At 41.1% G+C, this 15,661-nt stretch overlaps 1 protein-coding gene across 1 annotated transcript in view; it reads left to right on the top strand.

Moving 5' to 3' along the window:
* GLP2R (glucagon like peptide 2 receptor) overlaps window positions 1–15,661 on the top strand; it is a 76,540-nt gene that overhangs the window by 49,504 nt on the left and 11,375 nt on the right. The window contains exons 5-10 of the mRNA XM_039385310.1: window positions 592–696; window positions 2,136–2,261; window positions 4,019–4,121; window positions 4,716–4,872; window positions 6,181–6,340; window positions 15,344–15,404. Coding sequence (XP_039241244.1) covers window positions 592–696; window positions 2,136–2,261; window positions 4,019–4,121; window positions 4,716–4,872; window positions 6,181–6,340; window positions 15,344–15,404 — 712 coding nt within the window. The remainder of the gene's footprint in view (window positions 1–591; window positions 697–2,135; window positions 2,262–4,018; window positions 4,122–4,715; window positions 4,873–6,180; window positions 6,341–15,343; window positions 15,405–15,661) is intronic.

Here is a 15,661-nt window from a genome sequence, read left to right on the forward strand (position 1 = left end):
AGAACTTCCTGAGTTGGAAGGGACCCACAAGGATCATCCCATCCAACCCCTGGCCCTGCCCATGGCACCCCAACAATCCCACGATCTCCCTGAGAGCATTGTCCAAATGCTCCTTGAGCTCTGGCAGCCTTGGTGCTGTGCCCACTGCCCTGGGGAGCCTGGTCAGTGCCCAACCACCCTCTCGGGGAAGAACCTTTTGCTGAGATCCCACCTGACCCTGCCCTGACACAGCTCCAGCCATTCCCTCACGTGCTGTCACTGGTCACAGAGATCAGAGATCAGTGCCTGCCCCTCCACTGCCCCTTTTGAGGAAGTTACCGACCACAGTGAGGTCTGACCTCAGTATCTGTGAAGAGCAATACCCTTATCTCCTAGAAAAGTGTGTAAAACCTGCAGCTGTAGTGTGAACCCAAGGAAGAAAGGCAGCAGCTGTTTCTGCCCTGTGCATGGAGCACTGCACAGCGAATGCACAATGTTTATCTGCTACATCTTGTTACTCTGGAGTAGTTTGCAGGTTACCTGGAACAGCACACTGGTTTGTCCATTGTCTGGACAGCTTTTTGTAAAACTTTTATTTGCTTCTCTCCCCAGGAATACATTGCAATGGGACATTTGATCAGTTTGTTTGCTGGCCTTACTCACCCCCAGGAAATGTCTCTGTTCCTTGTCCTTCATATTTGCCATGGTTGGAAAATGGTAATGTGAAAGTGGTAACTTGTCTTCGAGTTTGTGCTGGGAATCCAGTTAAAGGACAGGTGATGCTTGTCTACCTTGTCCCAGTGTCCTCTAAAGTGTCTGAGTGCTCTCTTGGCTCTTTCTACCCCTTTTCTGAATTGAGGCACAAAATCATTGTTGATGTTTATTTGCTGGTTTTTTCCATTTGTGCTTGCCACATCTCCATATTGTCTGCTCTAAAGCAACATTTGCAAGGTCACATAAAGATATTGTCAGGACTTCATTGATAGTAACAGATCAGGGGCTCAGCTTCTGAAGTTCAACTTCTGGGGTCCCCACTGACCCCCAGACATGACCAAGCAGCAGACCAAGCAGTCAGCCCTCCAGTAGGATATAGCGCACCAACAGCAAGTGGTGTGGTGAACAAACAAGCCTTCCAAGTAGCGTTTTCCTGGCAGGAGTGGAGCAAGGAAGCTCTTAAGAAGAGAAAAATAAAAACATCTTCAGAAGCAAAATTGTTGAAGAGCAAGCAACATTACATTTCTCCTAAAGAAATGAAAGGCTATTCCTACCACCACAGACCAACATTTGTGAATCCTGCTACACAGCCTTTCTTAGCTGCATTTCTAATACCACTTGGAGGGACCAATTCTACCTGAGTTTTTTAACACTTGGGAGACTACTATAGGCTGCTTATCTCAGCTTTCTCGAGCTCACACCACACATAGTTTGTTCTTTAATATCATTTGTTCTTTTTTATGCTGATAAGCAGAAAGAGACCAAGCTTCTATCTAATCTTCCAAACAACCGCTTCTGCCAACAATTTAGAACAGATCCAGCTCTTCACAATAAACACAAAAACATCTTCTCTCCATGTAACAGAGACTCTTTTTTCTCTTTTTCTGTCTGAATTTCCACAAAAACTAGGACAATGCAGTGAAAGCCAAGAAAGATTCACCAGTTCACTCCAGGTGCTGAAGGGGCCCCATAGCGCAGAACTGAAACACCAGCCTGCAACACTTGCCATACCAGATGTTACAGGGAAAGATTATTCCCTAATCAAAAAATTCTCCTACAGTTTTGACTGCACAACCTGGGCAATGAATTACCCATATTTGATGGAGCTTAGGAGCTTAATGAGGAAAAAGAATAAAGTGAGATTTAGGCTTTTTTTTTTTTTTTTTTTTTTTTTTTTTTTGGATTTGGTAACTATGTGGAGTTGTTTGTAAAAATCAGGTACATTCTGGGAATTTATTTCTACTAGATTACATTCCTACTTTGTCCTATGTAAATATGGAAAATATATTGTCCAAGACAAAAGAAAAGTGGGGTTTATTGCTTTTTTGAGTGGGGGCGGTGTGGCATCTATTGTGGTGCTACAAGGAAGAAATCTTTCCAACGTGTATGAAAAATGAAATCTTTATTTTGATCTTTCTGACTAAACCTCTGTTTACTTTCAGGAAGCATAGGACATGTATACAGAGTCTGCTTGGATGAAGGGATTTGGCAAACAAAGGAAAATTCCACAGACATTTGGCGGGATAGTTCAGAATGTTCTGAGAAAAATCATTTCCAAAAAAAAGTAAGTATGTTTAATATTATGGTTGAATACTTTAATCTTCTTAATCCCTTCTTGAGTAACTGACAAAACATTTCCACTGAATACCTGCAATGAATGTTCAAATTTCATTTAAATTACCAAATGGAAAGCTGTTATTTTATTTAGAAGCAGCAGAAGAGGAAATATTAAGGAAGGGGATCCCTGCTTTAGATGCCACAAATTATTTTCTGTTCAGAGTCTAGTGTTCACATATGCTGTTTTTCCCTAATAAAATAGAAAAAGACTGCAACCTGTCAAGCAAATAACTTAAATGCAAACATCCCAGCATCTCCACAAATCATAGTAGTCTATCAAGTTCAGAAAACTTCCCTCCTGAGCCCTTCAATATTTAATAAGTCTTTTAGCGCTTAATGAGCCATTAATTGGTCATTTCAAGTTTAGCTGGTCAGAGACTGGAGGATTCTCTCTAGTGCTGATGCCTTCCATCCTGTATTTTCCGTACTGCATCAGCCCAAGAGCTGGACTTTGTCAACAGAGGGGAAACTTCTTTTGCCATGGAATTCAGCTTAGTTGATGTAAAAATTAGTCTTTTAGGTGAGCACTGTTATTTTTTACTTTATTGGATGAGTGCTGTTTATTACTTTATCGAGTAACATTGCTTTATTGATTAGTAATGAAACACTATTAGTTCAGTATCTCCAGGCACTGCCACTCCTAAGTTTTTCATAAGCCCTTTATATAGTGAGTACATGAATTTATAAACTTTCAGTTTATTTAGTGACTAATGGCTGGGAATCTCCTGCAGCCACACTGCTCTGCCTGGTCATTTTCACCCTCTTCGAGAGGCCCAGTTCACAAGCATAAAATCATTAAGGACAACTACTAGCAGAAAGACAGTGCTAAAATCCCTGGTGCTGAGAAGGAAAACAAGAAAAACAGCAAACTCACTGAGGAAAAGACACAGGTTCCAAGAAAATCTCTGCAGGCCAGATATGGATTATGAAAATCACATATATCTCACATTCCCTCTTCAGAGAAGCTTTCATTGAGCTAGAAAAGGAGTATGAATAGTTGAGAGGTAGACATAAGCAGCTAAAATGGAAAAACCTAGCAAAAAAAAAGTTAAATGAAGCAATTTGGAAGGAAATTTGTGGTGCAGGGCCAGGAGCTGAACTTGGACTCCTTGTGGGTACCTTTCAGCTCAGGATGTTCTATGATAATCTATGAAAATGTAATTGCTTTCCTTCCTCCTCTGGGGTCTTATTTGTCACTTGAAGACATTCTATACAGCTCCAATTTAATAATTTTTTTTTTTTCTTCGAACTCAAGGCTGAAGTCAGGCTATTTCAATATCTCTAGACAGAGTTAACTCTCAAAATTGTACAGCACAACTGATCTATAACTGTGTCTCCAGGCCACACACAGAGTAAGTGTACTTGTGTGTGCAGGTTGAGTGTGTTGATCTCTGCAACTGTTAACCCACCAGGATCTATTTGGTGCATGGAATCATGGCAATGAGTAGCTCTGATTCAGACTATGAATGGTGTTTGTGCAGGAGAAATTTGAAAAGAGTCTGAGAGTGCTTTTGAATTTAAAAAGAAACTAAGGCTGGCTGCAAATGTCTCTGTCATACACTGGTTTCACAAGGCAGTGCAGAGGGCAGGCACAAGAACTCTACCCTGGCTCCTTGCAACTCGAAGGTGAACATGAAAGTTTCTGAGCTGTGTTTGTGATCTGCCCACCTGCCTACATAACATATTTTTCTTCTTTGTTTCTAGGAAGAAGAACATAAACTACTTACCACATTACAGCTGTTATACACTATAGGATATTACTTTTCTCTGATCTCACTTGTATTAGCTCTGCTTATACTTTCTTTACTCAGGTTAGTACAAATTTACATGCATTTTAGAAGTACAGACTCCTGTACACACATTCTCCTTTTTATGTAATTGAATGTGTGACTTAGATTGCAATGCTCGGGTACATTCCTGCCTTCCAGTACCTAAAGGGGTTACAAAAAATGCTGGGAAGGGACTTTGGACAAGGGCATGGAGTGACAGGAAAAGGCTTTAAGATGAAGAGGGTACATTTAGACTAGATATTAGGAAGAAATTCCTGTGAGGCCATGGCACAGGTCATCCACAGAAACTGGTCTCCCCATCCCTGGAAGTGTTCAAGGACAGGTTGGACAGGCCTTGGAGCAACCTGTTCTAGTGGAAGGTGTACCTGACCATGGCAGGGGGTGGAATGAGAAGGGGATTACGGTCCCTTCCAACCCAAACTATTCTGTGATTCTATGTAAATAACTTGTTTTCCTAATAAGCAATACAAAAGCAATTCCTAAGCAAAATCCATTCATGACAACAATATGAATACAACAGCTGTTTTGCTACTTTTTTTTGTTGATTTTTTAAAATTTTATTTCTGCAAATTAAATATATTGCAGAGGATTCATACATTATTTTTTCTCCCACAGAAAACTTCACTGCACAAGAAACTACATCCATATGAACTTATTTGCATCTTTTATCTTGCGTGCCACAGCAGTTCTTATAAAAGACACTGTATACTACAATATTTACTCAAAGAGACCAAATGATGAAACTGGATGGATACTATACCTCAGTCCAGAGGTAATGAGTTATTTCATAGCTAATAGTAAATATGTGCTGCTAGTGGCCACAGCAGTTACAGTTTTGGAAATTTGCCATCATCAGGTTTTGAGGTATTTGTTGATTGAACTTAGGATGTTGAAATTTTGCTGATAAAATTTGGCGTAATCAAGATAAAATTCTGATTTGACAAATTGTAATAGATTGATTTTATAGGAAGGTTCTTTTAGAAAGAACATATTAATGGAGTGCTATATTTAGAAACGGACGCCTAAGTAAAACAACTCACACCTGCAACTTTCAGGAAGAAATCTCAGTATTTATTTGGCACCCATTTAACACCACATTTATTCACTCCTCTTATGCATAGCATAAAGCAGTGCACACAAATCTTGCTTTTCCGACAATAGTAATTGTAGTGGTTTAGGAATGGTATTCCCCAACTTGGTGTTCACTGAAACACCACGTGCCACTCACTCCCTCCCCCCATCCCCCTGCGGTGGGAAGGAGAGGAGAATTAGAGACACAAAAGGCAGAGATCGTGGGTTGAGAAAAGAGCAATTTACTGGAAGAAGCAATGAGATAATAAAATGAACAGTAATATCCACAATACCAATGACAGAGGTAGGCAAATGATTCACACCAATCACTCACCATGTGGAACTGATGCCACCTGACTGCTCACCCAGCAAACTGGAAAAATGCAACTGCCCTGCGCAGGGTTGGGGTGGGATCGAAAACCCTGGGGCCCTGCTGTACATCTCCTGGCTGCTGCAAAAGTTACTCCTGTCTGGCTGGAACCAGGACAGTATCACACAGTGTATTTCTTCCCTGTGAGGGTGGTGAGGTCCTGGCACAGGCTGCCCAGAGAAGCTGAGGTTGCCCCATCCCTGGTAGTGTCCAAGACCAGGTTGGATGGGGCTTGGACCAACCTGGGCTAGTGGAAGGTGTCCCTGTCCGTGGCTGAGGGGTGGAAGTGGATGATTTTTAATGTCCCTTCCAACCCAAACCATTCTGTGATTCTGTGATTTTCTATGAAACAGCACTAAGAGAGAGGAAAAACAGTATAAAGGTTTTTCTGTACTAGGAAAATGTATTAATTTTCTTACATTTGTTTAGAAAATGGAATAACAACACCTCATTTGTGACCACTGTGAATAAATTATACTTGTCCAGTGTTGTAAGAATAAAGCTTGCCCATGTCAACAAGCAAAATTAACTGCAAGATGTTAATGGTGACTATTATTTTAATAGTTCATCAGTAAAAATTCTGATATGCGGACTATGACACCTATATTTACAATGATTCCTGATCTCTCATTCCTACAGATTGTAATAATTTGCAGGACTGCCCAGTTTTTCATGCATTACTTTGTTGGGGCAAATTACTTTTGGCTATTAGTAGAAGGAATTTATCTACACACATTATTGATAACTGTGGTACTCTCTGAAAGACGACTGCTGCAGACATACATTGTGATAGGATGGGGTAAGTCCTTAACTGTTTCTAAGTACTTGATTGTGTGATGCTTTGCTGAGTCAGTGGAGGATATTTTGTAAAGAAGAAAGTAAAATCTGAACTCTGTAATTTTTGAAGCCAGCAATTGTAAATGAGAGTATGCCAGTAGTGGTACATTCATGGCAACTCAGCTGGACCTGCACGTAGAGGACTTAGTAAAATTGGTTCATAAGAAAACAGGAACCTGGTGGTCAGAACAAGAAGAAATTTTACTATATTTGACTGTATATTCTGTCGTCACTGAATATTATGGTACCACCAGCAACTTCATTTCCTTCTTTTGTATTAGAGCACCTACGTAACAAAAAATGTCAAAACATAAGCAATTTTCTTTTAAATGTTCCCCTTCCCACCTCACCTGAAAGTTCTACAGTGTGCTTTAAGGTAGAGGACAATCTGAAACACTGCATGGGTCAGGTCTTACATTTCAGGCATTTTTTGTGAAATAAAGACAATGTAATGTTAGTTACAAGCATTTAAACAATTTTGTATATACTACGTCCTGTAGTCTGACAATTTTTTATTTTTTTTTTTGCTTACTCAGTGAGTGTAATTCTGTATCTTGCCTGGACAAAGGAGAAAATCAAGGTTTCCCAATTACAGATAATCATCTAAAAGCTACCGGTACAACTTGTTGGCCTTTGAAAGTTTAAAATTAGGATTAAAAATTGTCCTCTTAAACAGTATCTAAGTTTGTTGCTAGAGCTTTTGATTCAAATCTGGGGACCTGAGCTAAGAAGTAGGATAGAAGGGTTGGCCATAAGAAGTTCTGATATAAAACTTTTGTCAATGTATGATTTTACAAGATGGTTCACTGTCACTCCCGGAGCGTGTGCTTCACAGCGCCGTGGCCCCAGCCTGGCCCCGGGCGTGTGTGCACGGCCCGGCCCTGGGTGCGGAAAGGAGCGAGAGAGTGGGAGCTTCGCTGGTGCGGACAGTGCCATCGTGGGACATGAGAGGGGGAGCTTCAGGGCACACAGAGGAGAAAGACAACTCTAAACCCAGGCAGATGGAGCTCGTTCAGCCCTGTAAGGCCATCCATCTAAGAGAAGGTCATTCTAATTAAACCTATGTCCTGAGGACCTCGCTGCCACCCTCCAAGCTCGCTCGGCCCTGGCAGATGAGCCTTAGGATTAAAGGGTAGGTTCAGTCCAGCGCATGCTGCGTCTCACCTAAAAAATCCATTGCGCAGGCTCGAAGGCCTTACCCGCATTTGCAAAGCCCTGTAGTGGCATCTTCTACAAATGCAGTCACACAAAGATCAAAAAACAAAGGCATACACCTGCCTCCAAAGGTGTACCCAAATTAACTCTAGCATGCTGGAACATCAGAACCATGCTCGATTCGGCGGATAGCAGATGTCCTGAGCGTCGCTCTGCCCTAACTGCCCATGAACTGTCACGTCTCAACATCGACATTGCTGCTCTTAGCGAAGTTCGCCTTCACGAGGAAGGCAGCCTCAGAGAACATGGTGCCGGTTACACACTCTTTCGGTCAGGTAAGCCCAGAACCGAAAGGCATCTCTCAGGAATCGACTTCATGATCAAAAACTCTATTGTTCCTAAACTTGAAAATCTGCCAACAGGTCATTCTGACCAAATTATCTCCCTACATCTTCCACTACACAACAAGCAACACGTTGTCCTCTTTAGTATATACGCCCCAACTCTCCAAGCTGACCCTGCTGAAAAAGATAAATTTTACAGCGACCTGCGCCGCCTTACCCAGGAGGTTCCTGCAGATGATAAGATCATTATCCTTGGTGATTTCAATGCCAGAGTAGAAAAGAATTTTGAAGCCTGGAAAGGAATATTAGGCAAGCGTGGTGTTGGAAGCTGCAATGATAATGGTCGACTTCTGCTAGAATTCTGTGCGGAGCAACAGCTCACCATCACTAACACTATCTTTCAGCAGAAAAATAGTCTGAAGACAACCTGGATGCATCCCAGATCCAAACATTGGCACCTCGTCAATTATGTCTTGGTGCGTCGGAGGGATGTCCGCGAAGTCCACCACACCCGTGTGATACCCAGTGCAGAATGCCAAACAGACCATCGGCTGGTGCACTACAAACTTAACCTCAATCTTAAATTCAAACCTAAAAGGGGCAGTATCCCAAGGAGGAGTCTCCAAGTCAACAATCTCCAATCAGCCACAGTGAGAAACAAATTCCAGACTAATCTTCAAACTAGGCTCAAAAACCATTCCATGGATTCTACAGATACCTCTCCTAAAACACTTTGGCACCATATTAAAAACAGCATCCTGCAGTCCTCTGTAGAAACCTTAGGGTTCTCCCTCAAGAAGAACAAGGACTGGTTTGATGAAAATAATCAAGAGATCCAGAAATTGTTGAGGAAGAAGAGAACCGCCCACAAGCACACCTTGCACTGCCATCGTGGCACGTAAGAAAAACAGCCTTTCGCCTTGCATGCAGCAAGCTCCAACAGAAACTCCGTGACATCCAGAACAAGTGGTGGATCAGTCTAGCTGAAAAAACACAATTATGCGCAGACACGGGTGATCACAGAGGATTCTAGGAAACCCTGAAACCGCATACAGGCCTACATACCAAGCCCAAAGTCCTCTACTCAGCACTGATGGTCAAACTCTTCTGACAGATAAAACCTCCATTCTGAATTGATGGTCTGAACACTTTCAGACTCTTTTCAGTACTAGCTGTGTAGTCCAAGACTCAGTAATTCAGTCCATCACACAACAACCATTGAAGTGTAGGGAACAAAACAAAGGTCTCTATGTAACCTTTGTTGATCTCACCCAGGTTTTCGATACTGGGAGCAGGAAAGGTCTGTGGCAGATTTTGGAACGTTTAGGATGTCCCCCCAAGTTCCTTAAAATGATCATCTCACTCCATGAGGATCAACACGGCCAAATCAGATATGACAATGCACTTTCTGAGCCCTTTCTAATAACCAATGGTGTGAAACAAGGCTGCGTTCTCACACCAACCCTATTCACAGTCTTTTTCAGCAGGATGCTCCAAAGGGCCACGGCAGACCTCGATGATCAGGACGGTATCTACATTCGATATCGTACTGATGGAAGCCTTTTCAACCTAAGGCAACTGAAGGCCCACACCAAGACCTTAAATCATCTTGTCCGGGAGCTGCTTTATGCTGATGACACCGCCCTTGTTGCCCACACAGAAGCAGCTCTGCAGCGTTTAACATCCTGCTTTGCTGAGGCTGCTGAGCTCTTTGGGCTGGAAGTCAGCTTAAAGAAGACAGAAATCTTCTATCAACTGGCACCTCAGGAAGTCTTCCATCATCCCCATATCACCATTGGTGAATCAGAGCTCAAATCAGTCCAGCAGTTTAATTACCTAGGCAGCCTCATCTCCTCGGATGGTAAGATTGACGAAGAGATAGACAACAGGTTAGCAAAGGCATACAGTGCCTTCAGAAAGCTTCATAAAAGAGTTTGGTGAAATAAACACTTGAAGAAAAGTACCAAGATCAGTGTTTACAGAGCCATAGTGCTGTCTACTCTTTTATATGGATCTGAATCTTGGGTCATCTACTGCCACCACCTGCGACTCCTAGAAGGCTTCCATCAACACTGCCTCCGTACAATCCTAAACATCCACTGGTCAAATTATGTGACTAATACTTCTGTTCTAGAACAAGCAGCAGTCCCAAGAATTGAGGCCATGTTGCTGAGAACACAGCTGCACTGGGCAGGGCACCTCTCAAGGATGAAGGACCAACCACCGCCTCCCTAAGACCTTGCTTTATGGTGAACTTGCCACTGGCTACCGCATGAGAGGAGCCCCGAAGAGGAGATACAAGAACTCCCTGAAACAACATCTCAGCCTTGGCCATATTGATCAACATAACTGGTCTACTCTGGCCTCCAACCGGGAGGTCTGGAGACACACCATCTATAACGCTGCTGTTTCCTTTGAGAACGCAGCAGGATCACCCTTGAGGAGAAAAGACAATGCAGAAAGAATCGTGCCCTGCAGAATTTACCACCCTAAGGAGTCCTTCTGCTGTGCCTTTTGCAACCGGACATGCCCGTATTGTATTGGCCTTTTTAGCCACCAGCGCGCTTGTCGCAAACGTGGGTAAAGCCCTTTCCCAAATCTTTGTTCGCGAAGCCTGGCCATGATGATGATCACTGTCACTACATCTGTGTCTATTAAATTGTGCTGAAAAAAGTAAAACTATGTGTCCAGGACTGTGGGACTGTAGTGTACAGCACACTTGAAAAAAAGGAAAAGTGATTTTTAAAAGGATGGTGGATAACTTTTCAATTGTAAATAAACTGTTCCATATTTACTGTGCTGTACTTCTTGCTAAAATTATCTAATAAATTGAGGTCTGATTTTAAAGAGGTGTTCAAACTTAAATGTAAATTGATGAAGTTGAAATTATTGAAATTTTAATCATTAAGTTGGAATGTTACAACATTTAAATATTTGAAGGAAATTTTTGGTTATTGTTATCAAGGCTGTGACAGTCTCTCTGTCACTTTGACAGTCATTCATGTAATTTAGTTTCAGTTATCTAAAAGCTGTACTGAGCTTGCTTTGCAAAAATCACAGGGAATGAAGACAGGTGATTTTACTACTCTTTGATGTCTACCTTATCCCTTGAATTTTAAAATGAAAATTGGATAGCATCTAAATCAAGCTACTGCGGAAATTTCTAGAATGATGTAAATTTGAGATAAGACCATTTTTATGCTCTTCTAATATGACTAATTATTTATTAATAAGGAACCCTTGTAGAAAAATGTCAGTGCTTAAGGCAAGATTCGAAACAGAACTTCAAGGATCCAAATAACCACACAGGGTGAAACCTCAGCGAAACATAAAGTCCTCTTGAAGTATACCAGATGGTTTTGCTCTAAATTAACTATCTTGCCTGAAAGAACAATGATCCATTAAAGAAAACCCAGAAGATTTAGATGTCTCTTACAGAAATGGCATGTGTTTACTACTGCTGATCAGATTAAAAGGTACCTGACTTATGTCTCTTAGAGTGTTTGAACCAGGTTTTGAGCACACATGAGATAGTTTCGTATGTATTGTTCTGAGGATGTCAGTAGAACGGACTCTTAATTTTGTGCATTGTGTAATCTTGTTATTGGGCACCAATAAAAAAGTATTTGGACCCAGCAATGTTAGCAGTGGCACATTTAATTAGGAGCATTAAATCAGTTAGTTATCAGTGAACATAAAACATAGTTGGCATTGTGTCAATTTTTCCTTTTGTTAACAATTAGAACACTTCTGCTCTTTTCTCCTTGTTTTGCAGTTTTAAATCCAAAATAAGATTTTATTTAGCTGCTTGTAACAATAGAAGAGCTCTAACAGACTGTTTAGCATCTCATGCCTCTTAGTTCTTCAAAGACCAACTAAAAACTAGCTTATCTCCAGAAGTTAAGAAACTCAGGTTGTTTTAGCGAGGCCCATGAGAAGCAAAGGAGTTCTGAGGTTCAGATGACAAATGCAGAGTCCTCACTACTGAGCACCATCACAATTGAATAAAGTGGAAAAGCTGAGAGGACAGAAGGAGGATTAGACAGAGGTGTTTGCATTTTGACATCACATGAGAAAGGAGCTCCAGGAAAAAAAATCATTACTTTTTATTGAGGAATCATGTACAGTGGGGAAAGGCGGGTTTACTGCATAATTGCAAAAAAACTGATTTTTTTTTCACATTTGAAACACGATGACTGTTCTTCAAGTTAAGCTGAAGCTTACCTTAATCAAGTTAACATAGTAAACAATTTGATGAAAATTGTTATTTAATACCTATGATGAAGAGATAAGGAAAGCCTAAGCAAAGCAATCATCAATCATTTGGAACGCAGTTCCTCAAAGTTAATACTAAAGTTTTTCCAGGTTCCAAGGCAGAAATTTGATACATGAAATCTTTTTTCACCAAATATACTCATGTATTTAAGCTGAGAAGGACATCTACATCTATGGCACTATATTACAATTCAGATTTGGGGACTAAATCTAAGTACATATTGAGACATCTCTGTGGAGGACAATGTTTTGTCAGGACAAATACTAAGCATAAACTGGAATATTCAAATATTGCATTTTGGCGCATGGACAGAAATTTGATGGTTAAAATTGCCTCAGAAAATTGGTCTTGCCCCAAAACAACTATAGTTTTTTAGAGTAAAGGCACTTGACAAAAAAGAAGATAAAATACATTCCTGTATCCTTTTCTGCACAGTCGGTACTGAGTCCTGTGTTCCAGACCAACTTTCTTATGTTTTCAGGGAAATCAAATAGTTAATATTAAAAAACCCCTCAAATTTTCTGATTATCTAATCTAATCTAATCTAATCTAATCGTATGAAGTCAAGTTTCATATGACTAAAGCAGAATTCTTAATTTTTTCATCCTCGTTCCATCTCCCACCCTCTGTGTCTCCTCTGCTCCCCCAGTATGATTTCTGCTGTGTTCATCAAGTGCTCTGAGGGGTGTTTTCAGATCACAGAGTTCCTGTGTGATCAGGAAGAGCTTAAATCTTTAGTTTAGTCTACCTGTGGAGGAATACAAGGGTCCAGAAAGCTAAGATGATCCCAGATATGGAGGTAGAAACTGGAATACTTTATTGAACACATGAGTGCAGTTTAAGGGTCTTGGGGGCTGGATATGTTAATGAGGAGGATGGTTTATGATAATTAGGGGACTGACTATGGTAACTAGGGGATTACACAGGTTTCTGCTACAGTTACACAATTGATTAACATTTTCCTTAATCAGGATTACATGGGGGAGAAGAAAACAAAGGGGTTTCAACATGGTTTGATAACTTCATCTCAAAGTCCTTCCTTATCCTGCTGCAGGAGCCAGGTTAATCCACATGATTGTATAGCAACAGGTCTCGTGAGGAAGGTCCAGTCCTTCAGATGCAGGGATTTCTCTCAGCCTCTGTTGCCCAAAATTTACTGCATAGGCCCACCAAGCTCCTTTCTGCTGACAGCTGGGTTTCGGATCCTACAGAGGAGGGATTTAATTTTATCTAACAAGGTTAAATTCAGGTCACTAATACTGAGATTCTCTCTAGAACTAAAGTAAGAAGAAAAGTACCTTTGTAGACTGAATTATTTCAATGTTTCAGTGAAGTGGGATATTACCTTAATCTTTTATGCAACCCTATATATAGGCACATTGGAACTTGTCTTATTTCCTACAGTATTTTTTTTCTCTGTCCTTCCTGTATTCATCCATTATGCTGCTGCGACAACTATTTCTCAGGCTTGTAGTTTTGAACACGCTACCCCATTTTTGGCATCTCTTCTTTTGCTCTTTTACTTCTTCCTTATCAGATATAAAATACTTTCCTTCACTTTCACACTAATTCCCATCCTTCCTCATCTATTGAAAGTTCCTGTCAAAGCCTAACACCACACTCCATTGCCCATTGCCAAGCCTCTAGGTTTTGTCCTCTATTGTGCCCTACACTTTCAAGGGTCCTTCTCACCACCCATGCCCTGATTTCTCTGCTCCCCTTCAGATTCTTCTTTAAAGGACCCTTGTGCTCTACCAATATGGCCATATGAGCACACAGGTTGCTGATGCACCAAGACCACTGTCTTTCACAGTGCTTAGTGTCGTTTCACCATACTTCCATATCTCTCTAAATCACTTTGTTGCTTTGATCACCAGTTTGTTGGATGAGTGGTGACTAGTTATTTTATTCCTTGTTCAAACTGCAATAGACAAGTTTGTTAGGAAATTTTCTCACTAGAGTAAGAGTATAAATAATAATGATCCTCCTGATTATTATTGTTACTATTATGCCTGTTGGTCATCCTCTATTGCACTCATATCTGCACCATATTCACTGATTTCCTAAAGGCTTTCCTCACTAATTAGCTTAATCTCTTATTTATATTTATTACCATCACTACTAAGATGGGCCATCTGGCAAGTGTCTCACAGACATGCATCAGCAGGGCTGAACTGCGCTCACACTGACTGAGACATCTCCTCAGCTACTGTACAGGAACTGCCTTTGATAACATCCCCTCATCGTCCTGAGTATCACCTTTCCTCATGAGACCATGTCATACTCCCCCGGATCTATTGCTCCATTAGCAAGTTCTCCATGCCCTGATTGTTCTCTGAGACCCGCTTGTTGCACCAATGCCATCTCCCACCCAAGTGAGACCCCTTTCATCTCTTTCCCCCTTTTTACCTGCTCAGAGATCTATTCTTTTAGAGAGTATTTTGGTTTTGGACCTTTCCCTGTATCGCCACACTCCAGCTTTCTCCCTGACCTTAGCTAGTGTCCCAGAATACTGAATAATCCCTCTTCTGGCCCCGGCGACCCACATCTCCTTTCATTTCTGCCACATCCACCACAGACTCTCCCATGTGTTATTGGGCTGAGAATGCAGTGGAACGCCTGCTTGTTGTAGCTCACATGCCTTCTGCTTCTGATTGAGACTTGTGCCCGCACATATGTAGACCATTGAAATAATGCACTAATCCTCTATTTCAGGGTTTGTTTTTTTTTTCCCAGCCTGAAACCTATGACTTCCAGGAAGGGGTGAGGGCAAGAATGGGGGAAGGGGGACCACGGATCCTCTTGAAGAGGTCCAGGACAACCATCCTTTATCAGCTCTTTTGATTAGGCAGAGTTTCATGCCTTCACTGAAAACTCTTTTAAGGTTCAACAACTGTTGCCTAAGGTAGTCTACGAGGCCTCATGTGCCAGTTACTTTGAATTCCCAGAGTCAGAAATTTAGAAAATTTCAAAAGGTCAGCAGTGTGTGTTTGTGTGTGTATGTATATGTCAGTCTGAAAATGAAAGATTCAATTACACAATGAAGTTTAATTTTGTATTTGAACTAGAAATGGGGAAAGCCAGGATTAGGTTGATTTTTGTACATTTCTAAATAGAAGACTGAAAAGCACATATCTCTGCACCACACACTTCTGCAAGCTTGGCTGTAATCTATGTCTTTTCCTTTCAGTTGTTCCGATCCTGTTTGTGGGCCCTTGGGGAATAAGCAGATCCAAACTGGAGAACACTGGGTAGGTTACTAAATAAAAAGAACCTTAGCACACTGTCTTTCTGTTTACTTAACTTTTCTGAAAGCCCTTGACAGTACTTGACACAAGTACTGATTACTAGATTATAAAATACATACAGCACCTATAGATACTTGTTACATTTTTAAGGTTCCTTTTAGTACTTTTACATTAAACTACTTCTAGGAATTCTCAGATTCACTTATGCATGAATCGAGAAGTAGAATGAACCTTCACTGTTCCTGAGAGGAAAGGTATCA

This window comes from Pipra filicauda, unplaced genomic scaffold (assembly GCF_003945595.2).
Source record: "Pipra filicauda isolate LSUMZ 115617 unplaced genomic scaffold, ASM394559v2 scaffold401_size638136_pilon, whole genome shotgun sequence".
NCBI classification, from domain to species: domain Eukaryota; kingdom Metazoa; phylum Chordata; class Aves; order Passeriformes; family Pipridae; genus Pipra; species Pipra filicauda.